Here is a 26,332-nt window from a genome sequence, read left to right on the forward strand (position 1 = left end):
CAGAGTCTTGCTGTATCGCCAGGCACTAGGCTGGAGTATAGTGGGATGATCTTGGCTGACTGCAACCTCTGCACCCCGGGTTCAAGCGATTCTCCTGCCTCAGCCTCCCACGTAGCTGGGACTACAGAGGTGCGCCACCAGGCCCAGCTAATTTTTCTTTTGTATTTTAGTAGAGGTGTGGTTTCCCTGTGTTGGCCAGGATGGTCACCATCTCTTGACCTCGTGATCTGCCCGCCTCGGCCTCCCAAAGTGCTGGGATTACAGGCATGAGCCATGAAAGCTATCTTTCTAAATTGAACATGGTTTTTATTTTTGGAATCGATTTCTCTTCCTCAGGGAGTTCCGAGGAGATTTAAGGTGATATTTTAAATTGAATATCTCTTAAACTTATTAGCCATTTCCAGCTTCTGAGTTGTGATTTGTGGTTGCTGTTTCGTTTTCCTTTTTTTTTTTTTTTTTCCTGGTTTAAACCTGGTCAACGTTGAGTGTCGTTATATGTTTTACATAAAAGCACCTTTCCGTTTCTATTCTCGGCTTGGAGGCTGTGGTATGGCCATTCCTCGTTCTCCTGATTCACTGAAGACGGTGATCAGAACTGAAGACAGCAGCCAGACCGCCAGGTCCTTTTCTGCCCAGGAGCCCTTGGCGGCCGTATCGGGGAGTTCCTGCTAAAGCCGGGGTGGCTTAGCCAGGGATAACAGTAGATTCTGAGATGGGTGAGAACCGGTCCACACGTGGACACGGTCGTTCCTCTGGCATCCGCATAATGGCCTTGGGCTCAGGAGGTCTGTCTCTCTTCAAGGAGCATGAGCTGAAATTGCTGAGCTTTGGGAGTTTTCAGTGACACCCTTCAAAGTGCACAGGGTGTGTCATGTATCAGCTGAGGAGGGCTGATGCGCTTTTTCCCGGTGAGGCATCTGTGAAAGTGCCTCCGACGTAGGCCACAGGGGGCGCCTAGGCCGGCAGACGCCCGCTGTGATTGGTTGACAAGATGCCAAGCAACGGAACCATCCAGTCACCTTCGATGCAGGGAGGTTTGCTGACAGGGTCCCTGTGTGACTTCATCCACTTGATCCAATCAGATGTCAAGTTTGCCCGTGACGTGGAGCCATGCTGCGTACCCAAGCGTCCCCGCTTCACAATCGCCATTGTCTGTCCCCGTCGACAACCGCCATTGCCTCTTCTTGCGATCTAATGGCCGCTGCCTCCGCCATGGCTAGAAATTCCTCTGGGGAACAAATGATCACCCAGGAGCCCAAAGAGGCCAACTCCACAACGGCCCAGAAGAAGAGCAAGCAGAGGAAGCGAGGGCGCCGAGGGCCCCGCAGGTGCCACGCCAACTGCCGCGGGGACAGCTTCGCCACCTATTTCCGCCTGGTGCTGAAGCAGGTTCACCAGGGCCTCAGCCTTTCCCGGGAGGCCGTGAGTGTCATGGATTCTATGGTTCACGACATACTTGACCGCATCGGCTCCGAGGCTGGTCGCCTGGCCCACTCCGTCAAGCACGTGACCATCACCGCCTGGGAGATCCAGATCGCCGTGCGCCTGCTGCTGCCCGGGGACATGGGCAGGCTGGCCGAGTCCGAGGGCACGAAGGCTGTTCTCAGGTACACCAGGAGCAAGTGAGCTACCTCAGGAGCCCCTGAGCACCACGGAAAGACCAGTGGCTCCCCAAGTGGGGGGGACCCCAGCGGAGGTTGGGGTGGGTGGCGTTCTTTCGAAATCGTGTCGGGGGGGGTAGCATGTGGCATGTGGCATCCTGCGATTTTTCAAGCATTTCTCCCTCGGTACTAGACACTATCAACTCCAATATATCTGTAGTGCCATTCGCTCTAAGGAAAAGTAGTGAGTTTTTCCTCAATCCTGCTTCATTTCCTCAGTTTCCTAAATGGTCGCTTTTATTAGTTTTCTTTCTAGGTTATCTTTATGGTGATGTTATCAATGTACTGATCTTTACCCTTTTCACTCTCGTTCTCCTGCGACTGGATGGCGGAATATTCCAGAACTTCAGTATATGCCCTACAGCAACAGAAAAAGTGAATACGCTGACAGAAGAACCAAGGTAACCCTCCTAAATGTTTTCAACATCTCTCCCAACACGAATCCAAGTAAATAAGCAAATGAGGCCCAGTTACACCGTACATATAGCTAAATAAAACTTTGAGGAATCCGCTCATTTTCCCACTGCCTCGACTCTGACATCACTATTGCAGTTCATTCTTTTTTTTTTTCCCTGACAGATAATCTTTTCATTTCTTTTTAAACAGAAACCTCCGTTAGTTCCAGGTTTGTGTCAGTGGGCTTAGGGAGAGTCCACGCAAACAGCTGATGCCCTAGTATCCAGTGGTGCAGGCAGTGAGCAACAGTCAGTGTCCCAATGTGTGGGGCGTGACTGAGGCTGTACCCACAACCGCTTTCCTGTGATATTCACTCTGGTGTTTCAAGGGACAGGGCTGTGATTCTTTACCTGACGTTTTAGTTTTCAGTGTTTGTAACCACGGTGATTTAAGGATATGAATCCAAAGCTAGGGGTATTCTATGTTCCTTGCCCCTGGCATCAAGTTATGCAGAGCTTGGTCAGCCTTTAGGAGGAGTAAGATGACACTTATTTCCTCCAGAGATTTGCTTATTCATGTTAATGTTAGTATAGGCTGCTTTTCATTGTGCTTTCTTCTGGGTCCCAGGTCTTTGTATATTTAGCATTTTCTTCTATAAGTGTATTGCAGAATTTCAGAGCAGCTGGTGGCTTTCTCTTTGCTTTTCATTTAAATAGATTTCCAGCAGTCCGAGCATGTGGACAAGAAAACCTACGCTGGGATTGCCACCCATAGGAATTTATTATTTTGTGCCTTGAAGCTCAGTCTGTGGTCATTTCTGTTAAATGATTCCCACAAAGTTTGAAACATCTCATAAACAACCCTTCTCGTTTATATGCAGAAACCTGTCAAGGATGGTACACTCAGCCAAACCATGAAAGAAAAGCTGGTAAATCACAAGAATCAAAATTTTCTTGGGCCCCTCAGAAGTGGGAAATAACCACCCCAGAGGGACCCAACACACAGCCACATAGATTATTCTACCTTTGAGGGGAGGACCGCTTGGTCAAGATGGAAATGAGCGCAGAGCAGGATAGAAGCCAGAGCTTCCCTGAGTAGTGCAGACGGGTACGGGTAGAAGGTCACCTCCAGAGCTCCACTTGGGATCCAAAGAGAAAGGATGTAGAAGCAAGAAGTCCTCTCACCGGGATTGGTTGTTTTCTGTTTTTCCAGACTGTTGGAAACATGTTATGAAAATAGTTGAAGAAAAATGCTCACCTCGCCAGGAGACCAAGAAACACCACCACGAAATCTGCTGCAATGAAATCCCTCTGCAGGAGGCCGACAAGTGTTCCTACCTGTCCACACAACAATCTGAAAACCAAAGATGCTTTGCAGATCCCTGTTGTTTTCCAGAGACAGAGCTGTGTACCTGATCCAAAACACCACACCCCACTCAGTCAATGAATTCTCATTATGCTCATCGTTTTGCTTTAAAGTGCCAACTTTTCTGTCAAGTAGGACATAGAAATAAATTTCGAAAGTTATCCTTGCATATCTACTGAGTAATTTGATATGTCTTTTTCAGAAACCAAATCCACTGGGATATTTCACCCTGGAGTGTGTGTTTTGTACCTGCAAATTCAGAAATCAAAGAGGAGCATTAGTAACACAGGGCCCACGATGAACTCTGGTCGGGCTGTGGAGAGTGGAGAGTGGGAGTTCAAGGGGACTGATGCCGACGAATTATAGGAAGAAAGAGCAAAAGGGTAGTTTGATGGGATGATGGGAAGAGGAGGTTCACGCCTTTGGTACAGCATTTCGGTGGGTGATTGAGAAGCAGGGGAACCTAGTGAGCAATCCTGATGTCTTGCTGTGGCTTACTGAAAACACAAAGTAAGGAAAATGTCTTTACTTCTTCAATAACCAATGAGAAATACCGATGTAGGAAAAATAGTAGGAATAAGAGCAATAGAGTCCAATCAGTCTTTCTGTCAGCATTCCCTGTACCATGGAGTTCATTTCAAAAGAGAAGCAACGACCCAAACACTGCACAGAAAAAACTACAAAAGTGTAAGGATCAATTCCTATTCTAGGCTCCCTAGAATTGGAATCTCACTTGTTTAGATTTCTCTGATTCTGCTCTTCTTCAGGCTAGAATCTTTTGTTTTTGAAAACCTTCATGACTGGCCTCTGCGCATCATGGGATGATGGAATGTTGTCTGATGGAGCAGCAGAAGCTCCACTCGGATCCCTTTCAGCCAGTGAGGCACCTGCAGCCCAGGAGCCACAGCCCAAGGTGTGATCAGGTGTCCTGGTCTGAACTAGTAAGAGTGAGTTGTCCAGGGATGTTCAGTTGGAGTTGAAGGGGAAACCTGTGGTTGGATGGTTGTGCGTCGTTGGTTCTTCGATTGGATGTATGCTTTTAATGCCGTTGATGGAGATGTTCTATTAGTTTTCTAGGGCCGATGCAAAAACATTCCAGAGACTGGCTGACTTAAACGCTATTTATTTTCTTGTTTCTTAAAGTTATACTTGTAGTTCTGGGGTGCGTGTGCAGAATGTGCAGATTTCTTACATAGTTATACATGTGCCATGGTGGTGGCTGCATCCATCACCCCGTCCTCTACATTAGGTCTTTCTCCTAAGGCTCTCCCTTCCCTAGCCCCCCAGCCCCCCAGCCCCCGACAGGCACCGGTGTGTGATATTCCTCTCCCTGTGTCCGAGGAACACTATTTATTTTTTATCTCACAGTTCTGGATACCAATTGTCACATTTTTGTAAGGAGACGAATCCCATTGGTTAGGTCTACTCTCATAACTTCACTTTAGCCAGATGACCTGTGTAGAGACTCTCTTAAAATAAGGTCACATTCTAAAACACTGGGAGCCAGGACGTCTACATGTGAAGTTTGCGGGGACAAAACTCCATCCGTAATGGTGCTTCTTCTGCGTCCACTCCTCCACAGCACAAATTAACGTCCTCACATAGAAAACACATTCATTTCATCACAACCTCCCCGAAGGCTTAACTGAGTCCAAAACCAGTTATCCAACATCTCACCTGAAAATCTTCTCCATCAGGAATGGGTGAGTCTTCAGGTCTGACTCATGCTGAGGTAGGAATTCTCTCCACCACTGCACCTGTGAAGCTAGACAAGTTCTCTGCTTCTGAAACACAGTTGTGGGACTGGCACCGGAGAGGGCTTATCATACCGAAAGCAGGAACTCAGAAAAAGTCCTTGACCTCGTGGGCCCGAGGCAAGCTTGAAACATAGTGGGGCAAACTCCGTCAGATTCCGTGGAAAGAAAAGATTCTACTAGGGCTCAACGCTCTGTCCTTGAGGCCCAATGGGGTAACAGCTTCACACCCTAAGTCCTGGGCAGCCAAGTGAAGGCTCTCACCCCAGCCTGGGCTGCTGCCGCCCATCCCTCTGAAACCGAGGAGGTGGGACAAATGCCTGGAACTCAGGAGGTGACATCCGCTTCTGGGACCGAGAGGGATGGCCCAGCCCCCAGGTACTGTGCCCCTGGTTCTTGGGGGGAGGTGGCGGCCGTGCCAACCTTTGACCCAACTTTGGAGTCCTTCCTCGTCTTCTCGAATGTGAAGAAATGGCCACAGCTGGGTACCTCAGTCAGCCCCTTTCTTGCCTGTACAATCCAGGAACTCTAACAGCTTCTTTCCATTTCAGCCATCTTTGTCCCATCCAGTTCATTCTCACAACACTTTTTTTCTGGTATAAAATTCTCAAAAACTTTTTGGCTTCTCGGGGAATTCACATGAGTCCATGCCATCAGACAAGATCTTCCTTGAATACCCATATGTCAGTTCCTAACTTCTGCAGAGATGGTTTATTGGATCCATGAGTTACATGCCCCACTTCTCTAGCTAATGGGTTTCCAGGCGCACCCTTGGACCTGTTTCCAGAGTGAGCTATCTTCTTTCTTTGTACCTTCTGAATCATCAAACGCTGGCTTCCTTCTCCTCAGTGCTTCCTTGGCTAATTTACCTTTCTTCTTCTCCATTTACTATATGGATCTAGTAGAAACCATATTAAACCCTAAATGGTTTTCTCAATTTGCCACTGTAGTGGCTACGGGTCCCCCCGGACCTCTTAAGTTTCACTGAAAAATCAGCTTGCAAAAGGAACATCCATAGGACATAAGGCATACCAACTTATTTAACTTGTATCCCCGGGAGCCTGTAGTGTGAATAGCCAAAGACACATGGGAAATCATCTATTTTTATGCATGGGCTCCAAGAAGTATGGACAGCTGAGTATAAACATATTGGAACAAATGGCTGTAATCTAATGCTAACAGACTGAGTGCGGGAAACCCGGCCAGGCCCGTCCGTCTAGACTCTGCTTGGCTTCTCTGAGCACACAGGTCTTCCTCCTGGTTATGGGTCATGACCCTCTCTGCAATGGGGTTTCTTGCGATTTAGCCTATCGAAAAAGATGGGTTAGATTATTTCTTCATAGTCGGGTTGTACATGAAAAAGTGGAAATATATTACAATACCATTTCTAGGTTCTGTGACTATCTTTAGAGAAAGGGGCTTCCGATTCCTAGGACCCACCTTCAGGAAGAGGGATTCTGATCTCTATGATTAGCCCCTGGGGCAGATTGGGACTGAGAGACAGGAGACCATGGAACGTCAGAGAAAATGTTTTATATCTGAGACTACTTCTGAGGCCTTCATCTTGAGGTATTGCGCTCTGAGCCCCAACACTAGAAGTCAGCTGCATGTGCAATTTCATTACTTACGATTTCTACTTTCCTCGAAAACACTAAGAACACATTAAAGCCCGAATCTTTGCCACTGTAAAACCAGGATCCCCTTTCCTCGTGTGCTTCCCATAACATCTTCCTAGTCTCCGTCTGAAAACTCACCACAAACACCTTTGGCACTCACAGTTCTAGCAACATATAGGTGGTCATGATACATGTATTCTTTAAGTCAGATAGCCTTTCTCGACGGTAAAGAATTCTTTCTTAACCTTCGTTTGACTTGCGTTTTGCGTTCATATTTCCCCCAGCTGTCTCCTAAAGACACTCTAGGCTTCTTGTGTCATGCGCGTCAGAACGCTTCCAGTCTCTATGCATTACCTAGTTCCAAGGCCTCTTCCAGTCCTTTGGGTGTTCCTTACGGCATCATCCCACTGCTTGGCAGCAGAATCTCTAGTAGTTTGCTAGGGCTATTCTGACAAATACCACAGGCCTGCTGGCTTAAACCGCAGAAATTTATTGTTCACAGTTCTGCAGGCTGGAAGTCCAAATCAAGCCGTCAGCTGGGTTGGTTACTTCTGAGGAGTAAGAGGGAGGGATCTATTCCAGGGATCTTTCCTTGGCTTGAGGACGACCCACTTCTCCCAATGTCACTTGACATTTCCTCCCTCGTACGCATGTCTCTGTGTCTGAAGTTCCTGTGGATAGCCACAATGCACGCTAGACGTTTTGGTTAGAGCCCACCGTAATGAATGTAATGTAACTTGAGTACCCCAGTAAAGAACCCGTCTTCAAGTAGGAGAGAGATGAGGGGTCGGGAGTCTAACAGATGTATTGGTTACAGAGGGATTTAGGGTGCATACCACTCCTTGTAAGAACCTCATGCCTGATCATCTGTCATGGTCTCCCATCACCCCCACACGGGACCGTCTAGTTGCAGGAAAGCAAACTCAGGGCTCCCACTGATTCTACATTACGGTGAGTTGTAAAATGATTTCATTACATATTACAATAGAATAAAAATAGAAATAAAGTGCACGATAAGTGTAATGCACTTGAGTCATCCCAAAACCATACCCCCAGTGCTGTTCCATGAAAATCTTGTCTTCCATGAAACAGGTCTGTGGTGCCACAAAGGTTGGGGACCGCTGGTCTAACTAGCGTGAGCCGGCAAACTGCAACCCCAGGAAGGAATCATTTGTTATCTTAGCCTATGTCTGGGAACAGGGGGCATCTTTGGGACTACTCCTTCTCTGAAGAGGGTAGTTGCTGTTGAACATCACTACGCTATTGAGAATTCTAATTGCCGATGGCCAAAAGATTGATTGATCCTTGAAATTAGCCTCCCACATTTTATTAAAACGATTTTAGAGTTTTCTTATTCTAAGCGTTCGATATAAAGGTTAAATGTATGAAAAGACACAGGATGGTGCCACGGCTAACCTTAAAACTTTGCTTGACAAAAGTGAAGAGCAAAAAATATGACGAAAACAAAGATAAACTCCTGTGTCTGCTCAAACTGCCCCTGTAGGAATAACAGCAAAGGTCACTCGACCTTGCGGCCTTAGACTTCACATTCTGTGCTTTCACCCCGACGTTATGGGTTGCGTTCCTGGTCAGGAAACCATCCCCTCCCGGTTGGATATTTGTGTGACTTTCGGGGAGTACCTATTTCTTATTGACCCATTTCGCTTCCTTGGATTTTTATTTCCTGTCTTCTTGCACCTGTGATGGAGGCGCATGAGGCCCTTTAGCCATTGTGTATACATAGCTGACAATGTAAGACCCTCGAAAATTGCATGGGACAAACATGTGAGTTGTATCTCGTTAATGGCTAGCAAACCTTTCCTTTCTCTTTGAGCTGTGTCTGGGGTTTGGAGCATTTCTGGACCTTGCGAAACGTACTTTTCAACTTTTTGCAGACACCTCGTGACACCTTGGTTGAGTCATATTCTTGGTTAAACTTGACTGAAAAGGTACCTCTACTTTACAGAAAACAAGACAAAGAAGAAAAGGACAAAACCAGGAAATATCAGCTGTTTGTCTTGGTGAAAATCTCATACGAAGAAATTTCCAAGGATTTTTCAAGAGCTCGATAGTCAAAAGTCAACTCAGTTTATACGAATACTTAGGATACAGACACAGACGCGCGCATGCGCGCGCGCGCACACACACACACACACACACACACATACATTTATATATTGATACTTAGAGAGAAAGAAAGAGAGAGACATTTAATGGCTCTGGTCTCTGTAAACAGTCCTCAGACCACTGAATTCCTCTCTTCTTGAACCTCTGGTAAGCATATGTGCTCCCTTAGTCTATCTCTCCATTTACTTCTCTCTGTCCTTCCTTTCCGTGGCAATCCCCAATGCCACGTGAGAGAACCTAAAACCATTTTTTCTTTTGCAACAGCCTGAGATCCCTTAAGGAAAATAGAAAAAGAAATTTTAGAGTGTGCTCTGTCTCTGCACAGGTGACTGCTAGATATAAACCATAACTTTTAAAAATTAACTGGAAAGTCACAACTCTTTTGAACCTCAGCAATATACATACAGAAAAACAAACACACACCCATTGGGCCAAGAAGACAACTCGATGGAAATTATATTGCATTAACATTCACATTCATATTAACATCGACATCCCAGGAGGAGAAAGGAGGGGTCATCTCAGTTCTCTTATTGTCTCATCATCTTTTTCTTAATTATTGCAAGGGGCAAGAGACATGCCTCACTACCAGCTAAAGATTTATATCTCCAGATCACCACATTTGAAAGCAAGTGTGCAAAAAATCACAGAGCAGGCAAAAATCATTCTCTGCCCCTCTTCCATGTAATAGGGCAACACCAAGGAACGCGCACACTGTTTCGGTCCCAGTCATCTTCCACGCTTGTGCCAATGGCTGTGGCTCATGGGCTGCAGGTTCCTCTCTGGTGAAATGAGTTGAAACTGGGGCTTGGCATTTTCCTTGGACGCTCCCATCATCCAATGATGCGTAATTGCCACTGATAAATGTTCGTGTTTTAAAACACAGGAGGTTATGCACAAGAAAGGAATACAATTGGATAAATCTGAAGGAACCGGAACAGTAATTACAGAGCTCAAGGACCTGGGTAACGAGATACCTCCTGAAAATTCTACTTGGCCATTTCCTATACCGACTCTGGGTCCATGTTTGTGTATTGAAAAGAATTCTGTGTATGAGATGTGTTCGAAAAACAGGATTGGGTAGGTAAGATGCTTAGATCAAGAATTTCATTTTATCAGTTGCCAACTCAAACATAATGGACGTGTGGACTATTCCACCAAATCATCTGGTGAAAATATTAAGGGACATTGCTGCAAAAATACCGTTGATCTGATTAATCCTTATAAAGGGAGACCTGGGACTCGAACCGATAGAAGTGACCATGTAGCAAAGTGATTACCTGCAAAATTATTAAATGTGATCATTTATTTCCCTTGGAGCAAACGGCACCCCAGATACAGATTGAATCTGAGTTGACAGTGTTTAGTTCTCGGGGAAAGAATACTTGAAAAACCGGTGGGACACCACAGGTCACGTGTCCCTTAAGTCGAAGGGGATGCATGTTATAAATGAGTATAAATTGCACACGTGATGCATCATTATAATATTCAGTCCTTGCTTCTTGTTTTAATTCTTCAATGCCTTCGTGGTCTTCATGGCATCCATTTTATAAGTCACTGTGTTTCATTCGCCCCTATTTCCCACTGTATCGTATTAATATTCCTGCTTGGCACCTCCCATCGTGCTCTTTTGATCACATTACAACTCGTTGAATGATATTCTTTGGAAATGTCCTTAACAAGGTTTCTGTTGGTGTCGACACTAAGAGTTTTCCATTTCTCTGCCATGTATCCTTGTTTCCGGGTTAGATTCTGCAGGAAGCTGACACCGTGATGGAGTTTAGTGTGCAGGACACTTATCCAGGATCAACAGCTGAGGAAGGGACAAGAAGGAGCCAGGAGTGGGCAGAGGAAGAAGTTCGTGCTTACTTCAGGCCAAACCAAAGCCTCTTATGATACCCAGAGATGCTCTGAAGGTAAAATGGCCCTTCAGCGTTGTTCAGTATTGGGAATAGCTAGATCTTTATATCCCTTCCTGGATTTGTCCTTGCATGTGGTCCGCCTCGGGAAGGGGATGACCTAGAGCAGGGCAGTTCCTGCGGTTCAGCTAGTGCCCTCAGGGACAAGTGGCTGTTACCTGGCACCTGCCTGCACTCCCAGCATCACAAACATCAAATCCATCCTCGACAGGAATTCTGGGTGGTTCACCTGCATGTCTATCACAGCTTGCTTATACTTTCGTGATACTATTTAGCTAGGAATTCCACTCTATGTTGACAGTATTTGCTCTCAGACTTTGCTTTTGGCTTCCATTCATTGATATGCAGAGGTCTGCTTACAAACCCTTTCTTTTCCCCCGGTAGGCAATGAATTTTTTTCCTCAGCTATTATGATGTCAAGGTTTTCACTTTTCTGTGGCTTTAGTATGATGTGCACAAGTGTGTTTCCTGAATCGGCAATTCATGTCTTTCCTCTATTGTGGAAAATCACCAGCCATTTCTTCTCTTTAAATGTGATTTTCCCCAAATTCACTCTTATTTCCATTTCTGTAATACCCGTAGGATGTTCATCACGCCTTCTTTGTCCACACCTTAAGCCCCCTTGTGCCGAGAACCGGCTCAGTTGGGACACCCCACACCCAGGTGGGCTGAAGGTATTTGAGAGGCAGAAACCCAGATGGCACAACTAAGTGGCTCTATACTGGGGAACAAACAGCCTGAGAGCCTGCGTGGCTGAGAGCTCTCCAGACTGAAGGCCCCGAGCAGAGACTCATCCACGCATTTAGTTGCCCTTTGGCAGGTGATTCGCATTAACACACAGGTGTTCTACATATACACATAACTCAGGAATATACCAGGTAGGCAGCTGTTACCCGCCTACCACTAATTACAAAATGATAGTAACTTCCACAAGGGAGCCATGGAGGCAGCATACACTTAATGTTTCTCAACACCCTTGCCTCTCTCTAATCGTTTGTTTCCTCGTTCTCTATATGCCGTACTGTGTGTCATTACTCTTACCTGTCTTGTCATTCACAAAATCTCTATTCCGCTATCTCTAATCTGCCCTTTAAAATGTTTTTTATCTCTTCTTCCGGGGATGGCTATGTTTATTTCTTTTACATGACTTTATTTTATTTTTATTTTACTTTAGGATCTGGGATACATGTGCTGAACATGCTGGTTTGCTTCATAGGTACACATGTGCCACAGTGGCTTGCTGCACCTATCAAACCGTCATCTAGGTTTTAAGCCCCACACGCACTGTTTGTCCTAATGATCTCCCTCCCTTTGCCCCTCGCCCCCCGACAGGCCCTGCTGTGTGATGTTCCCCTCACTGTGTCCATGTGTTCTCATTGTGCAACTCTCACTTATGAGTGATAACATGCAGGCTTTGGGTTTCTGTTCCTGTGTTTGTGGAGAACGATGGCTTCCAGGTTCATACGTGTCCCTGCTGAGGCCACACGAACTCATTCTTTCTCATGACTGCGTAGTATTCCATGGTGTATATGCGCTACATTTTCTGTATCCAGTCTATCACTGATGGGCATTTGGGTTAGTTCCAAGTCTTTGCTATTGTAAATAGTGCTGCAATAAACATACGTGGGCATGTGTCTTTATAATAGAATAATTTATAATCCTTTGGGCATATACCCAGTAACGGGATGGCCGGGTCAAATGGTATTTCTGGTTCTAGATCCTTGAGGAATGGCCACACCCCCTTTTACCTTTGTTGAACTAATTTACACTCCCACCAACAGTGTACAAGCATTCCTATTTCTCCATAGCCTCACCAGCATATGTTGCTTCCCGACTTTTTACTGATCGCCATTCTAACTGGCGTGAGATGGTATCTCATTGTGGTTGCGATTTGCAATTCTCTAATGACCAGTGATAGTGAGCTTTTTTTTTCGTATGTTTATTGGCCACATAAATGTCTTCCTTTGAGAAGTGTCTGCTCATTTTCGTTGCCCACTTTTTGATGGGGTTGTTTGATTTTTTTTCTTGTAAGTTTGTTTCAGTTCCTTGCAGATTCTGGATATCAGAGCTTTGTCAGAAGGATGGATTGCAAAAATTTTCTTTCATTCTGCATGTTGCCTGTTCACTCCGCTGCCATTTTCTTTCTTCTGAGCGGAAGCTTAAATGTGTAGAAGTATGTTCGATTCTTGCCTTGGCAACATTCTACCGGTTCGATCTTGGGCAAGTGACAGTCTTATGTGGTTCAGTTCCTTCGTCCATAAAAATGGAGATAATGACACTACTTCACAGAGATCTTGTGAAAGGTAATTGAAGTGTTCCCTGTAAAGCACTCAGAACAATGCCTGGCACAGTCACCATTCAGACAGTGGTGACTCTTTTTATTGCTATAGATACCAATGCCTGGTTTAATTGACACCAACCAGTATGAGTGTTGGCTATGTGGGTGGTAATGAAAGAGAGTGAAATACACTGGCAAGGTCAGAAGTGGGGTAAGTTCGCTCAGTCTTCTGCTTAACATGTGGACTCTACCAATGTTCAAGGGATTGTGATTTTCAGTAATATAATTGTAATTAGTCCTTGACTCTGCCATTGAACCCAATATGTTGTTGTCCCCAGTCATATCAAATGGTGAAGAAATATCTCTAAAGAGCCAGGGAAAAATACTGACATAACTGCATAGTCACTAATTAAAGGCCAAGGTATTGATTAATGGAATCAGAAAAAGGTCTGATATATACCTGGGTATTTCACATGCGGAAACAACACTCAGGTCTCTGCAGCAATGTTTTCGTGCAGAAAGCTTGTATTAAAGACTTCCAGAGATATAAAACCAATAGATTATTTATCCATCTATCTATAGAGAGAGATTTATTTTAGGAAACTGATTCGTGTGATTATGGAGGCTGGCAGGTCCCAAATCTGCAGGATGGGCTGGCAGCCTGGAGTCTCAGGTACCAGCTGACGTTACACTTTAAGTCTAAAGTCCATGAGGCAGAAGACCCATGGGAGAGCCAATGCTGCAGTCCCAGTGTGAAGGCTGTCTGCTGCAGAATTTACTCTTGCTTGGGAGAAGCCAGTCTTTTTGTTCTGTTCAGGCTATTATGGAGGGCAGTCTGTTTTGCTCAGTTCCATTGATTTAATGTTAATGTTACCCAAAAACACCTTCACAGAAACGTTCAGAATAAAATGTGACCACATATCTAGGTAGTGTAACCCAACCAAGTCAGGTTACCTAAATCTCTATCCTTGCTTATTTGGGAAAGAAAGTATCTCCCCCTGATTGGAAAGACAAGACAAGATATAAAATTGGCCATCACAGAGCTAAATGTGGATCATCAGGTAATGACTGTAAATCCCTAAGCTGAAAATTTTCCCCACTCCCTGCTTCCCACCCTTTCTGTCACCAATTTGCAACAGGATAAACATATGCTCCCCAGCTTCCAGTGGACTTATGTCCAGTTAAGCCTATCATAAAGTCAAATAATTTTAAGTCGCACCATCCTGAGTCGGAGTCCGTCTGTATTGGACACAATTGTGCAACACGGAATGGCTTTGCATATGCTTCAGACAGCTACTGCAACATAGAATTGAGCACAGGAATCGTCGAATTTGCTAACTGCTGCTTGAAAAAGCTCCCGTGTTTGCATGAGAAAATCATGTTCCTTGTATACCTTTGCGGGGAAGGCTAACGTGAAGCTTTTGCTTTTGCATCACTGAATTGATCACATTGCCTTCGAGGAAAGATTAAGCTATGAAAAGCCTTGCTGTGAAGGGGAGGATACCCTCAGACTGTCTACCCCTAGGTATCCATGCCTTGAAGGTGCCACCACTACAACATGAGAGAGGATGGCAGAGGACAATGTTCAAGTACTTGGGTTCTGGACTCAGACTGGTGTGGATTTGAATCCTTGCTTTCCCATTTATCAGCTGTGTTATCACGGGGCATGTTACTCAGTTACTCTGTGTGTTCTCCGCACAAAATTGAGGCTGAAATGTCTACACCATAAAGGGTTATTGGGAGGAGTCAATGTGATACACAGACCAGGAGATCCAGAAGGGCTGGGTGGACTAGCCACACAAATTCAGCAATGGTCTCATAGGTTGTCAGGGGCCAGTGTCTTATCTCATTCAGGTTCATTCATTTATATGCTCATTCAACAAAGATATGAGCGCTACTACACTCACAATTTCCTGCATGATCTAGTTACCCTGGGAAGTGCAGAGTCGTACATTTGGACACGTTTTAGAGTGAAAGCAATGCTATTTGGAATTACTCCGGGACAACAGGTGAAATCAGGACATACGGTCACTATGCTGGGGAAAATGTCTAGGATTAGGAAAAAGAGTAGTCAACATTTAAAGCTTTGTCTGTGCCCTCACTGACTTCCACACTCATTCTCTTTTATTCCAGACTGACAGTCTATGATGAAAGAGGAAGTGCATTCCATTGGGTCAAGAATCAGGACCAATCACATTTTTGAGAAAGCATTGTACTGAAATAAATGTTTTTCTTGTCTCAACTTGCCATAGTTTGTTAATTTTGTCAGACGCATGTGCTTGAAAGTGAAAAAGCCCCACAACAATCACATTGACAGAGAGAGAGAAAGAGAGAAAGGGGGGGGATCATTCCAGTTTTCTTAATTGGCCACTATCATTTTCTCTAACTTGTGAACAAACGTGAATCTAAAAGAGCCAGTCTTTCAAGAAGGATCCCAGTGGCTGAGCCTAAATTTAAAATACAGCCAAGCTGCCATGTGCTGACTGGAGCTCACAGATGTGCTATGAGTTTCCAAAAACCCACAGCACTATCTAACTTTGGAACTTTCAGAGCTCACGTGAACCAACCGACCAACCAACCAACCAGAGCTCATCTGCCCCTGCCAATCAGGGCTCAGTTGTACTGACCAAACAGAGCTCAACTGAGTCAACCAATCAGACCTAAGTCTGAATCCTGTATTTGCATCAATGGACTGTACTGGGAACTTGAATGGGAAGTTTCTCTATGAAAGCCATATCGTCTTTCTGTTCTCTGGAATTGCACCTCTGCTTCCCACTGAAGCCTCTACCTCCCTGGTTTTTCAAACTCTTCACAGGAATAGTGTCTTACCTCCAGATTCCTTTTCAGAGAACCTTTCTTCACAGTATGATGAAAGAGGCAGGACACGTCCTTAGAGCTTTGGATTCACAATCCTGAAATCACCACAATTACAATAAGGCAAAAAGTCAAACAAAGAAATATAAAGTAGACAAAAAGCACAAACTAATTTTCTCCTCAATTTGCGAGCCTGAACAGCTAGGAGGGCACTTAATGGATCAGGTCAGGTCACCTGCTCCCATCTTGAGCCAATGGCTGAGGCCCAGGGCTGAAGATACATTCCTTGAGCCAGCAGAGAGTGGGGTTTGGGTGCTCTCATTTGATGCTTTCACCCTAAGTGATGCATACTCACAGGACATTAAGTTCTGCATTCAAAAAGATTGTAGAATGGGAAATATTAGAATTAGACAAATGTGAATGCGTTAGAGTACTTACTTCAGTTTCTAGGAAGCTTGAAAAAGGTGTGTTCAATGAATTTCTGATTTAGCAATTTCTGCGCTATGGGTTTCTGCTATGTATTTAAATGAATTCTATAACAGATGCAATGATGAGAAAAGATTGTATGAGGTCTCCTTGTTCCATTAGTAAAGTTTGTCTCGGTTTGATGTTTTTAAATTGTTATTTATAGCAGTAAACATTTGTCCTTATTTGTGTGTGTGTGTAACTTGATATAAGGCACACACACACACACAAATAATTGTACCTTAATAATATTTAAGGTACAATTTTTGTAACCACATTTATAAATGAGCTTCTCAGATTCTTCTTTTTTAGTATTCATCCTGAGATTGGAATCAACATCATGTTATGTTTTTTTGAAATAAATTTTGTCTGCCGGGCACTTTAGCTCATATGCCCGTAATCCCCAGCACCTTGGGAGGCCTAGGCAGGAGGATCGTGTGATTCTAGAGTTAGGAACCATCCTGGAGAAACAAAATGAAACCCGGTCTTTCCAAAAATAAAAAATTAAAAAGTTAGCCGGATGTGGTGGCACGTGCCTCTAGTCCAGGCTACTCGGCAGGCTGAGGTGGGAGCATCACTTGAACCCGGGAGACACAGATTGCAAGTGAGCTGAGATCGTGCCACTGCACTCCAGCCTGGGTGACAGAGCAAGATTCTGTTAAAAAAAAATTTTTTTTCTCTGTAAACCGGGAACAATCTTATTAGGTATAAGTGACCTGATCTTAAAAGTCTGAGAGGAAGCAGCATTGGAATTTCGGGTGGTACCTTCCTGGTGATCTCCATGTCTTCAATTCTTCTTAATCATTAAATCCTCGTTTGGTTCACTTTCGGGGATTTATGTTTCACATTCATATATTTAAGGTATGTTTCTGAATGTATTGTCATATATTCTTGAAGGGTATTTGTTTAACTTATTTCCGATTTCATAGATTGAATTTTTCTCCATAAGAAGGTTTCTTAGAGAACTGGGCGAGTGTTCTTTTTCACCCAACATCGCTTATTCACCAACAGTAACATTCAGAGTCTTTTGGGGATCAAAATACTGTTCAGAAAAGAGATTTAAATTTCGTACACATTTAAGGATTGGAAATGCTTTTACAAGCATCTCCATTGTTGTTTGTGTTGTCTGCTTGGAGACTGTGGTTTGGCCATTGTTCGTTATGCACATTCACTGAAGGTGTTGATCGCAACTGAAGAGAGGAACCAGACCGTCAGGCCCTTTTATGCCCATGAGCCCTCGGCAGCCATGTTAGGGAGTTCCTGCTCAAACCAGGCTGGCTTAGCCCAGGATAGCAGTACATTCTGAGATGCACCCGTCTCAGAACGGTCCACACGTGGCCACAGTCATTCCTTTCACATAATGGACTTGGGCTCAGGAGGTCAAGGTCTTTTCAAGGAGGGTGAGCTGAACTAACCTTTGGGAGTTTTCAGTGACCCCTTTGGAAATGCTCACAGCGCAGCATGGATCAGCTGAGGAGGGCTGATGGGCCCTTTTGGCCATCTATCTGTGTAACTTTGAGGTAGGCCACATTGGCCACTTAGGCCAGCAGATACCCACTGTGATTGGTTGACATGATGCCAAGCAAAGGGATCATCCAATCGCCTTCAAGGCAGTGAGGTTTGCTGACAGGCTCCCTGTGTAAGACTTCATTGAACCAGATATCGAGTTGGCCTGTGACATAGAACCACGCGGCCACTCCAAAGTGCCCCACCCCCAACCTTCCCAGGTGCCCAACTGTCATCGTCTGTTCTTGCCATCTAGCGCTGCTGCCTCTGCCATGGCTGAGCCTTCCTCTATGGTAACCTCTGAGGAAGACCAGAGCACCCAGGAACCCACAGAGGCCAGCTCCTCGACGGCCCAGAAGCAGGAGAAGCGAGGGCGCCAAGGGTCCCGCAGGTGCCACGCCAACCAAGGCAGGGAGCTTCCAGGACAGCTTCGTTTTAAAACAAGAAAATCATGGTGACTTACTGATATGAATCCCGAGATTGTTGTGTCCAAGTTTCTTCGGCCTTGTCCCAAACCAAGAGAAGGATTGGCTTGCTAAGAGTTCAAGTAGATATATAAAATTATCATTTGTAGAGGGGACTGTTCAGAAATCGTTTACTAGGCTTCTGTCATGAAGTTTACCACATAGGATGCTATCTAATAGCAAACATGAGGCTTTCTGTCCTTAATCGTGAACCGATTCATCAGGAGTAGAACAAGTAGTCTGTTAAAGATATTGCTGGAAATACACCTGCCAGCCTGACCTTTGAAATGATAGTTCACTCATGACCTTTATTTCTTCAGTTTCTCTTAATAAGCTTTTGTTGTTTAATCCTGCAACTGAATTTTACTTAAATTCTTTTAAGGCATGTCTTTGCATATATTATCAAAGGCTCTTGAAAGCTATCTTCTTTTTCTGAGACAGAGTCTCCCTCTGTCGCCAGGCATCCGGCTGTAGTGAAGTGGCGCGATCTTGGCTGACTGCAACCTCTGCACTCCGGGTTCAAGCGATTCTCCTGCCTCAGCCTCCCGCGTAGCTGGGACTACAGAGGTGTGCCACCAGGCCCAGCTAATTTTTCTTTTGTATTTTAGTAGTGGTGGGGTTTCCCTATGTTGGCCAGGATGCTCTCCATCTCTTGACCTCATGATCTGCCCACCTCTGCCTCCCAAAGTGCTGGGATTACAGGCGTGAGCCATGAAAGCTATCTTCCTAAATCGAACATAGTTTTTATTTTTGGAATCCATTTCTCTTCTTCAGGGAGTTCCGAAAAGATTTAAGGTGAAATTTTAAATCGAATATCTCTTAAACTTATTAGCCATTTCCAGCTTCTGAGTTGTGATTTGTGGTTGCTGTTTCGTTTTCCTTTTTTTCTTTTTTCTTTTCTTTTCTTTTTTTTTTTTTTTGGTTTAAACCTGGTCAATGTTGAGTGTCGTTATATGTTTTAAATAAAAGCACCTTTCCGTTTCTATTCTCGGCTTGGAGGCTGTGGTATGGCCATTCCTCGTTCTCCTGATTCACTGAAGATGGTGATCAGAACTGAAGACAGCAGCCAGACCGCCAGGTCCTCTTCTGCCCAGGAGCCCTTGGCGGCCGTATCGGGGAGTTCCTGCTAAAGCCGGGGTGGCTTAGCCAGGGATAACAGTAGATTCTGAGATGGGTGAGAACCGGTCCACACGTGGACACGGTCGTTCCTCTGGTATCCGCATAATGGCCTTGGGCTCAGGAGGTCTGTCTCTCTTCAAGGAGCATGACCTGAAATTGCTGAACTTTGGGAGTTTTCAGTGACACCCTTCAAAGTGCGCAGGGAGTGTCGTGTATCAGCTGAGGAGGGCTGATGCGCTTTTGCCCTGTGAGGCATCTGTGTAAAGCCACAGGGGGCGCCTAGGCTGGCAGACGACCACTGTGATTGGTTGACATGATGACAAGCAGTGGGATCATCCAATCACCTTAAAGGCAGTGAGGTTTGCTGACAGGCTCCCTGGGTAACACTTCATCCAACCAGATGTCGAGTTGGCCTGTGACGCAAACCCCCGCCAACTCCAAAGTGCCCCGCCCCCAACTTTCCCGGGTGCTCAACCGTCAACGTCTGTTCTTGTCATCTAACGGCCGCTGCCTCCGCCATGGCTGAGCCTTCCTCTAAGCCAACCTCTGAGGAAGACCAGAGCCCCCAGGAACCCAAAGAGGCCAGCTCCGCGACGGCCCAGAAGCAGGAGAAACGAGGGCGCCGAGGGTCCGGCAGGCACCACGCCGGTTGTGGCGGGGACAGCTTTCAGGACAGCTTCGTCACCTATTTCCCCTCGGCGCTGAACCAGGTTCACCAGGGTCTCAGCCTTTCCCCGGAGGCCCTCAGTGTCATGGAGTGTATGATTCGTGACATACTGGACCGCATCGCCACTGAGGCTGGTCAACTGGCTCGCTACGCCAAGCGGGTGACCATCACCCCCTGGGACATCCAGATCGCCGTGCGACTGCTGCTCCCGGGGAAGACGGGCAAGTGTGCGGAGTTACAGGGCACGAATGCCGTCCTCAGGTACACCGGGGCAAGTGAGCTCCCTCAGCAGCACCCGAGCACCACGGAAACCCAAAGGCTCTGCTCAGAGCCACCGCAAGTGGCCCGAAAGACCAGTGGCCCGTTAAGGGGAGAACCCCACTGGAGGCTGGGGTGGGTGACACTGTTCTGACTTAGCAGGCGTGTGTCGTGCGGTGTCCCGGGAGTTTTCGAGCACTTTTCCCTCAGTAATAAACAGGGTCAGCTCCAATATATCTGTTGTACAATTTGCTGCAAGGAAAAGCAGTGGGCTTTTCCGTGCCCGTGTTTCATTTCCTCAGTTTCCCAAATGGCCGTTTTTATTAGTTATATTTCTAGGTTATCTTTACGGTGGTATTATCAATGTGCTGATACTCGCCTTTTTCACTCTCATTCTCCTGCGACTGGACGGTGGAATTTTCCAGAACTTCATTATGTGCGTTATGGAAACAGAGAAAGTGAATACGCTGATAGAAGAAGCAAGGTAACCATCCTAAACCTTTTCAACATCTCTCCCATCAGGAATCCATGTAGATAAGCAAATGAGGCCCATTTACAGTGTACATATAGCCAAAGAACATTTTCAAGGGTCCATCCATTTCCCCACTTCCTTGAGTCTGAGATCGCTCATGCGATTCATTCTGCTTTGAGCCTGACAATAATCTTTTCATTTCTTTTTGAACAGAACCCTTCCTTACTTCCAGGTATGCATCAGCAGGATTTGGGAGTGTCCCCGCAAACAGCTCATGGTCTACTGGTACAGCGGCGAAGCAAAAGAGTGACCTGCAGTCTATGAGCAACAGTCATTGTCCCAATGTGGGGAGTGACCCAGGCTGAACCCACAGCAGCCTTCCTGTGGTATTCAGCCTGGTGGTTCAAGGGACAGGGGTGTGATTCTTTACCTGATGTTTTCGTTTTCAGTGTTTGTAATCACGATCATTTTAGGATATGAATCCAAAGCTAAAATTAGTATATGCTCCTTGCCCCTAGCATCAAGTTATGCAGAGCATTGTCAGCCATTAGGAGAAGTAAGATAATGCTTATTTCCTCAAGAGAGTTACATATTAATATTCATATTAATGTTAACATAGGCTGCCTTTAATTGTGCTTTCCTCTGGGTCTCAAGTGTTTACACTTTTAGCATTTTTTTCTATAAGTGTATTGCTGAAATTCAGAACAGCTGGTGACTTTCCCCTTGCTTTCCTTTTAAATCGATTTCTAGCCTCCCGTGTATGTGGACAGGAGAACATTCCCTGGGATTGCAACCCATAGGAATTTATTATGTGGTGCCTTGAAGCTCAATACATTGGCCATTTTTGTTAAGTGTTTCCCGTGCATTTGCAAGCATCTCATAAACAACCCTTCTCCTTCATATGTAGAAACCAGTAAAGGATGGCACTCTCAGTGAAACTGTGACACAAAAGCTGGATAAACGACAAAAATCAAAATTTTATTGAGCCCCTCAGAAGTGGGAAAGTACCACCCCAGAGGGACCTAACACGTAGCCGCGTGGATTATTCCACTTTGACAGACGGCCGCTTGGTCAAGAGGGAAATGGGGGCAGGGCAATATAGTAGCCACAGCTTCCCTGAGTAGTGCAGATGGGAAGCAGGGAAGCTTCACCCTGGGAGCTCCACTCGGGATCCATAGAGAAAGGATGTAGAACCAAGAAGTCCCCTCATCGGGATTTTTTCCTTGCTCTGTTTCCAGAATATTAGAAAAATGTTATGAAAATAGTTGAAGAGAAATACTTACTGCACAAGGAGACCAAGAGAAACCCCCACAAAATCAGCCACAACGAATCCCTCTGGATGGTGCCGTCAAATGGTCCTACATGTCCGGAATAACATTTCAAAAACCAAAGACGCTTTGCAGGAACCTGTTCCCTTTCAGAGACGGGGCTATCTATGTGCCTGCTCCAAAACACCACATCTCACTCCGTGGCTTAATTCTCTTTATGTGAATTGTTTTGCTGTAAATTGCCAATGTTTCTGTGAATTAAGACATACTAATAAATTTCCAAAGTTATCCTTGCGTATCTGTGTAATTAGGCAAGTCTTTCTGAGAAACCAAATCCACTGGGATATTTTACCCTGGACTATGTGTTTTCCACTTGTAAATTCAGACATCAAAGAGGAGCATTAATAAAATAGGGTTAGCAATGAAATCTGATTGGGCTCTGGGGAGTGAAGAGTGAGGGGGCAAGGGGACTGATGCTGGCAAAATATAGGAAGAAAGAGGAAAAGCGTGGTTTCCTGTGAAGCTCAGAAGAGGAAGCTCACACATTTGATATAGATTTCAGTGGCTGATTGAGGAGACAGGGAACCGAGCGAGCAATCGTAATGCAATGCTGTGGGTTACAGAAAGCAGAAACTAAGGGAAACAGCTTCACTGCATAAACCACAAATAAGAAGTATCAATGTAGGGACAATAGTATGAATGGGACAAGCACAGTGCAGTCAAACATTTTATCAGCACTCCCTGTAACATAAAGTTCATTTCAAAACATAGGCAAGGACCCAAACACATTACAGAGGAAACTGCCACAAAAAGTGCAAGGAACAATACCTCTTCTAGGCTCCCTGGTAATGGAATCTCACTTATTTAGATTTATCTGATTCTGCTTTTCCTCAGGCTAGAACATTTTGTTTTTGAAAATCTTCATGACTGGCCTCTACATATCATGGGGATCATGCCGTGTTGCCTGATGGAGCAGCACAAGCTCCACTCGGATCCCCGTCAGCCAGTGCGGCACCTGCAGCTCCACAGCACACAGTGTGATCAGGTGTCCCAGTCTTATCTAGTAAGGGTTAGTTGTCCAGGGATGCTCAGTTGGAGTTTAAGGGGAAACCTGTGATTAGATGAGTGTGGTTCTTTGGAAGTTCAATTGGTTGTATGCTTTTAATTCTGTTGATGCAGGTTTATTCTATCCGTTTTCTAGGGCCACTGCAAAAGTATTCCACAGACTGGCTTACTGAAACACTAATTTTATCTCAGAGTTCTGGATGCTAATTGCCACCTTTTTGTAAGGAGGACACAATTCTGCTGGGAAGGACCCACTATCGTAATTTCACTTTAACAAAGTGACCTGTGTACAGACGGTCTCCAAATAAGGTCACATTTTAAAGTGTAGGGGGCCAGGACTTCTACATAGGGAGACACAACTCCATCCATATTAGCACACCTTGTTCGTCCACTTCCCTGCCTGAATTAATTTAATCATAACATTCCCAAAGTCTTAACCGACTCCGAAATCAACCCTTCATCATGTCATCTGAAAGTCTTTTATATCTGGAATAGGTGACACTCCAGGTATGATTCATGCTGAGGCAGGAATTCTCTCCACCACTGCACCTGTGAAGCTGGACGAGTTATCAGCTTCTGAAATATAGCTGTGGAAATGGTACCAGATATGGCTTATCATACCAAAATCAGGAAATCAGAAACACTACTGGAGTTTGTGGGCCCTAAGCAAGTTTTAAAACTAATGGTGCAAATTCCGTTAGATTGTATGGGCGGAAAACATTCTACTTGGGGCTCAACGCTCTGTCCTTGAGGCCCAATGGGGTAACAGCTTCACACCCTAAGCCCTGGGCAGCGAGGTGGTGGCTGTCGCTGCAGCCTGGGCTCCTTGCAGCCCATCCCTCTGAAACCGAGGATGTGAGACATATACCTGGGACCCGGGAAATGACCTCCGTTTCTGGGACCAAGAGCAAGATGGCCCAGTCTCCAATTTCGGTGCCCCTGGTTCCTGGGGGCACTGATGGCCATGCCAACCTTTGACCCTACGTTGGAGTCCTTCTTCCCTGTCTTAAGAATGAAGGAGCGGTCACAGCTGAGTAGCTCCATCAGTCCCTCTCTTATCTGTACAGTCCAGGAACTCTAACAGCCTCCTTTCCTTTTGGCCCATCTTTGCTCCATGCAGTGTAGTCTGATGACATTGTTTCTAGTAGAAAATTCTCAAACACTTGTTGGCTTCCCATTGAATTTACCTGGGTCCAGATCATCAGACAAGGAGTTGTCTAGAGATCTTTCTTGAATACCCGTATCTCCCACATCTTAATTCCTAGCTTCTGCAGAGATGGTTGATTGGATCCATGAAATACATGCCTCGCCTCTTTAGCTAATGGTTTTCCAGTCCCTCCCTTGCACCTGTTTCCAGAGCAGGGTATCTGTATACATTGAGCACCTTCTGAATCACCCACTGCTGGCTTTCTTTTCCTCAGTGCTTCCTTGGCTAATTTGTCTCTTTTCTCTCCCCTTTGCTATAAGGATCTAGGAGAAACCAGATTAAATCCTAAATACTTTTCTCAATTTACCCACGTAGTGGCCAGGGGTCCCCCTGGCCTCCTTAATTTCATGGAGAAATCAGCTTGCCAATGGCAGATCATTAGGACATGAAGCATGCCAACTTATTTAACATGTATTCCTGGGAGCCTTTAGTGTTAATGTCCAAAGACACAAGGGAAATGATCTATTTTTATGCCTGGGCTCAAAAGAGTAGGGACACCTGTGTATCAATATTGTGGGACAAAAAGGCTATGATCTAATGCTAACAGACTGAGTGGGGGAAACACGGTAAGGCCTCTCTGTCTGGATTTTGCTTGGCCTATCTGAGCACACAGTCCTTCCTCCTGGGTATGGGGCATGACCCTCTGTGTAATGGGGGTCTCATGACTGATAGTCAAATGTGGTAGTTCAGACAATTTCTTTACCACCAGGTTTTTACACAGAAAGAAGTGGGGATGGGTATTCAGATTAATATTGTCAGCTTTTATGAACTGGCTTTGTGGGAAAGGCACTCCGGTTTCAAAGGCTTGCCTTGGGGATGAGGGATTCCGCTTTTTATGGCCAACCTCAGGGGAGAATGGGACTGAGAGACAGGAGGGCAGGAGAAGGTTAGAGATAAAATTCCTGTTTATGAAACTTCCACAAGGAGTAGTTTCACAGTGCTGAAACTGGGTTGTTGAATTGTCTTACACAAGCTATTGAACCAGTCTCCCAGGACTGAGAATAGGCTGGTCCAGTCAAACAATTAACAGTTATTTCTCATTTCAGGCAATGAGATTGTGGAGGGGCTTCTACCAGAGTTAGTCCTCTGTATGATTCATGCAATCTGATATTTAGTAGGAGACATTTCTATGGGAACAATGACAAACACAAGTTAATGGTTAGAACAGAGTATAAACTCAGCTTTCCAGTCTAGAGGTCAGTCAGGGGAGATTTTTAGATGCTCTTCTTGAAACATCTTCAGATGAAGTGAGAGCAAAGAGTAACAATCAGAGAGATTCTTCTTGGGGTGGAGTTTGCATCAGGTGATCTAGTGAACTTTTTGACAAGTCTGTACTTCAACAAGCCTGAAGGTTATTCATATCTAACTTGCAGTAGCCATTTTTCTCATAAGGTATATCAAGTTTCCTAGTTTCAGCTTGCTGGGCCTTGGGGAATAGCACTTTTAGTTTAAGGGATGTTACACTCAGTAAAAATGGGGAAAAGTTTGAATAATTAGTTTGGAGACTTGTAGTCAGAAAAGAATTCAGGACTCATTCCAAATGGTAGGGAAATTATCTTAAGTGAAAAACAGTGAACATAGCCATAATATAGTAACAGGTATATTATAGCTTTTAAAAACTTTTTGAACTATAAATTGATTCTCTCATGTTTCCCATTTTTATTGAAGGTGAATCACAGTAGGAGCAAATTACTTGCAAAGTAAGTTTCACTCTTTTTATACTTTGCCTGATTATTTGCACAAAGTGTATCAAGAATAGCGATTGATTGTATAGGCTCTTTTCAGTGAGCTTTGCTGCAACTATGTTATTATAAGTAATTCTAATTTGGATATTTAGAAGCTTCTCAAGGTTAAAAAGTCAATCTGAGGATTTATTTGTATATGTAGATATCTGTATGAATTGTGTGAATT

General features: G+C 45.0%; 2 protein-coding genes and 1 long non-coding RNA gene across 8 annotated transcripts; 2 read left to right on the forward strand and 1 right to left on the reverse strand.

Annotated features, from left to right (window-relative positions):
* The first annotated feature begins 959 nt into the window (after nucleotides 1-959).
* Nucleotides 960-3,609, forward strand: LOC100401744 (histone H2B type W-T-like). 2 transcript variants are annotated; one of them, XR_013531402.1, is made up of 4 exons: nucleotides 960-1,607; nucleotides 2,004-2,062; nucleotides 2,938-2,985; nucleotides 3,270-3,609. XR_013531402.1 is itself a non-coding variant. In XM_002763138.6 (3 exons), the coding sequence occupies exons 1-2, from the start codon at nucleotides 1,111-1,113 to the stop codon at nucleotides 2,038-2,040; spliced, it is 534 nt and encodes a 177-aa protein (XP_002763184.5). In that variant the 5' UTR covers nucleotides 960-1,110; the 3' UTR covers nucleotides 2,041-2,062; nucleotides 3,270-3,609. The 2 variants fall into 2 exon arrangements, 1 of the variants encoding a protein (XP_002763184.5); XM_002763138.6 differs by lacking the exon at nucleotides 2,938-2,985.
* On the reverse strand, nucleotides 1,872-17,352 carry LOC144580981 (uncharacterized). Its single transcript, XR_013531403.1, has 3 exons — nucleotides 15,946-17,352; nucleotides 3,081-3,270; nucleotides 1,872-2,019 (listed from the first exon to the last, which is right to left on the reverse strand). It is a non-coding gene; the product is annotated as an uncharacterized LOC144580981 (long non-coding RNA).
* Nucleotides 17,353-19,952: 2,600 nt separating this feature from the next.
* LOC118142775 (histone H2B type F-M-like) lies at nucleotides 19,953-22,437 on the forward strand. Of its 5 annotated transcripts, none has more exons than XR_013531436.1 (4): nucleotides 19,953-20,412; nucleotides 20,737-20,893; nucleotides 21,095-21,267; nucleotides 22,120-22,437. XR_013531436.1 is itself a non-coding variant. In XM_035290341.3 (4 exons), exons 1-4 carry the CDS (start codon nucleotides 20,003-20,005, stop codon nucleotides 22,125-22,127), a joined length of 594 nt encoding a protein of 197 aa, XP_035146232.3. In that variant the 5' UTR covers nucleotides 19,953-20,002; the 3' UTR covers nucleotides 22,128-22,437. The 5 variants fall into 5 exon arrangements, 4 of the variants coding, with proteins under 4 accessions (XP_035146232.3, XP_035146234.3, XP_035146235.3 ...); XM_035290341.3 differs by having other exon boundaries at nucleotides 21,095-21,113; XM_035290343.3 differs by having other exon boundaries at nucleotides 20,835-20,893; nucleotides 21,095-21,113.
* The last annotated feature ends 3,895 nt before the right edge of the window (nucleotides 22,438-26,332 follow it).

This window comes from Callithrix jacchus, chromosome X, assembly GCF_049354715.1.
Source record: "Callithrix jacchus isolate 240 chromosome X, calJac240_pri, whole genome shotgun sequence".
NCBI classification, from domain to species: domain Eukaryota; kingdom Metazoa; phylum Chordata; class Mammalia; order Primates; family Cebidae; genus Callithrix; species Callithrix jacchus.

Bases quoted from the DNA above. Each gene is read 5' to 3' on its own strand.
- LOC100401744 (XM_002763138.6), top strand. From the start codon at position 1,111: ATGCTGCGTACCCAAGCGTCCCCGCTTCACAATCGCCATTGTCTGTCC. The intron at 1,608-2,003 runs GTACACCAGGAG...GGAATATTCCAG, and splicing joins GGCACGAAGGCTGTTCTCAG to AACTTCAGTATATGCCCTAC.
- LOC118142775 (XM_035290340.3), top strand. From the start codon at position 20,003: ATGGCTGAGCCTTCCTCTAAGCCAACCTCTGAGGAAGACCAGAGCCCC. The intron at 20,413-20,736 runs GTACACCGGGGC...CGTTTTTATTAG, and splicing joins GGCACGAATGCCGTCCTCAG to TTATATTTCTAGGTTATCTT. The intron at 20,894-21,094 runs GTAACCATCCTA...CTTTTTGAACAG, and splicing joins ACGCTGATAGAAGAAGCAAG to AACCCTTCCTTACTTCCAGG.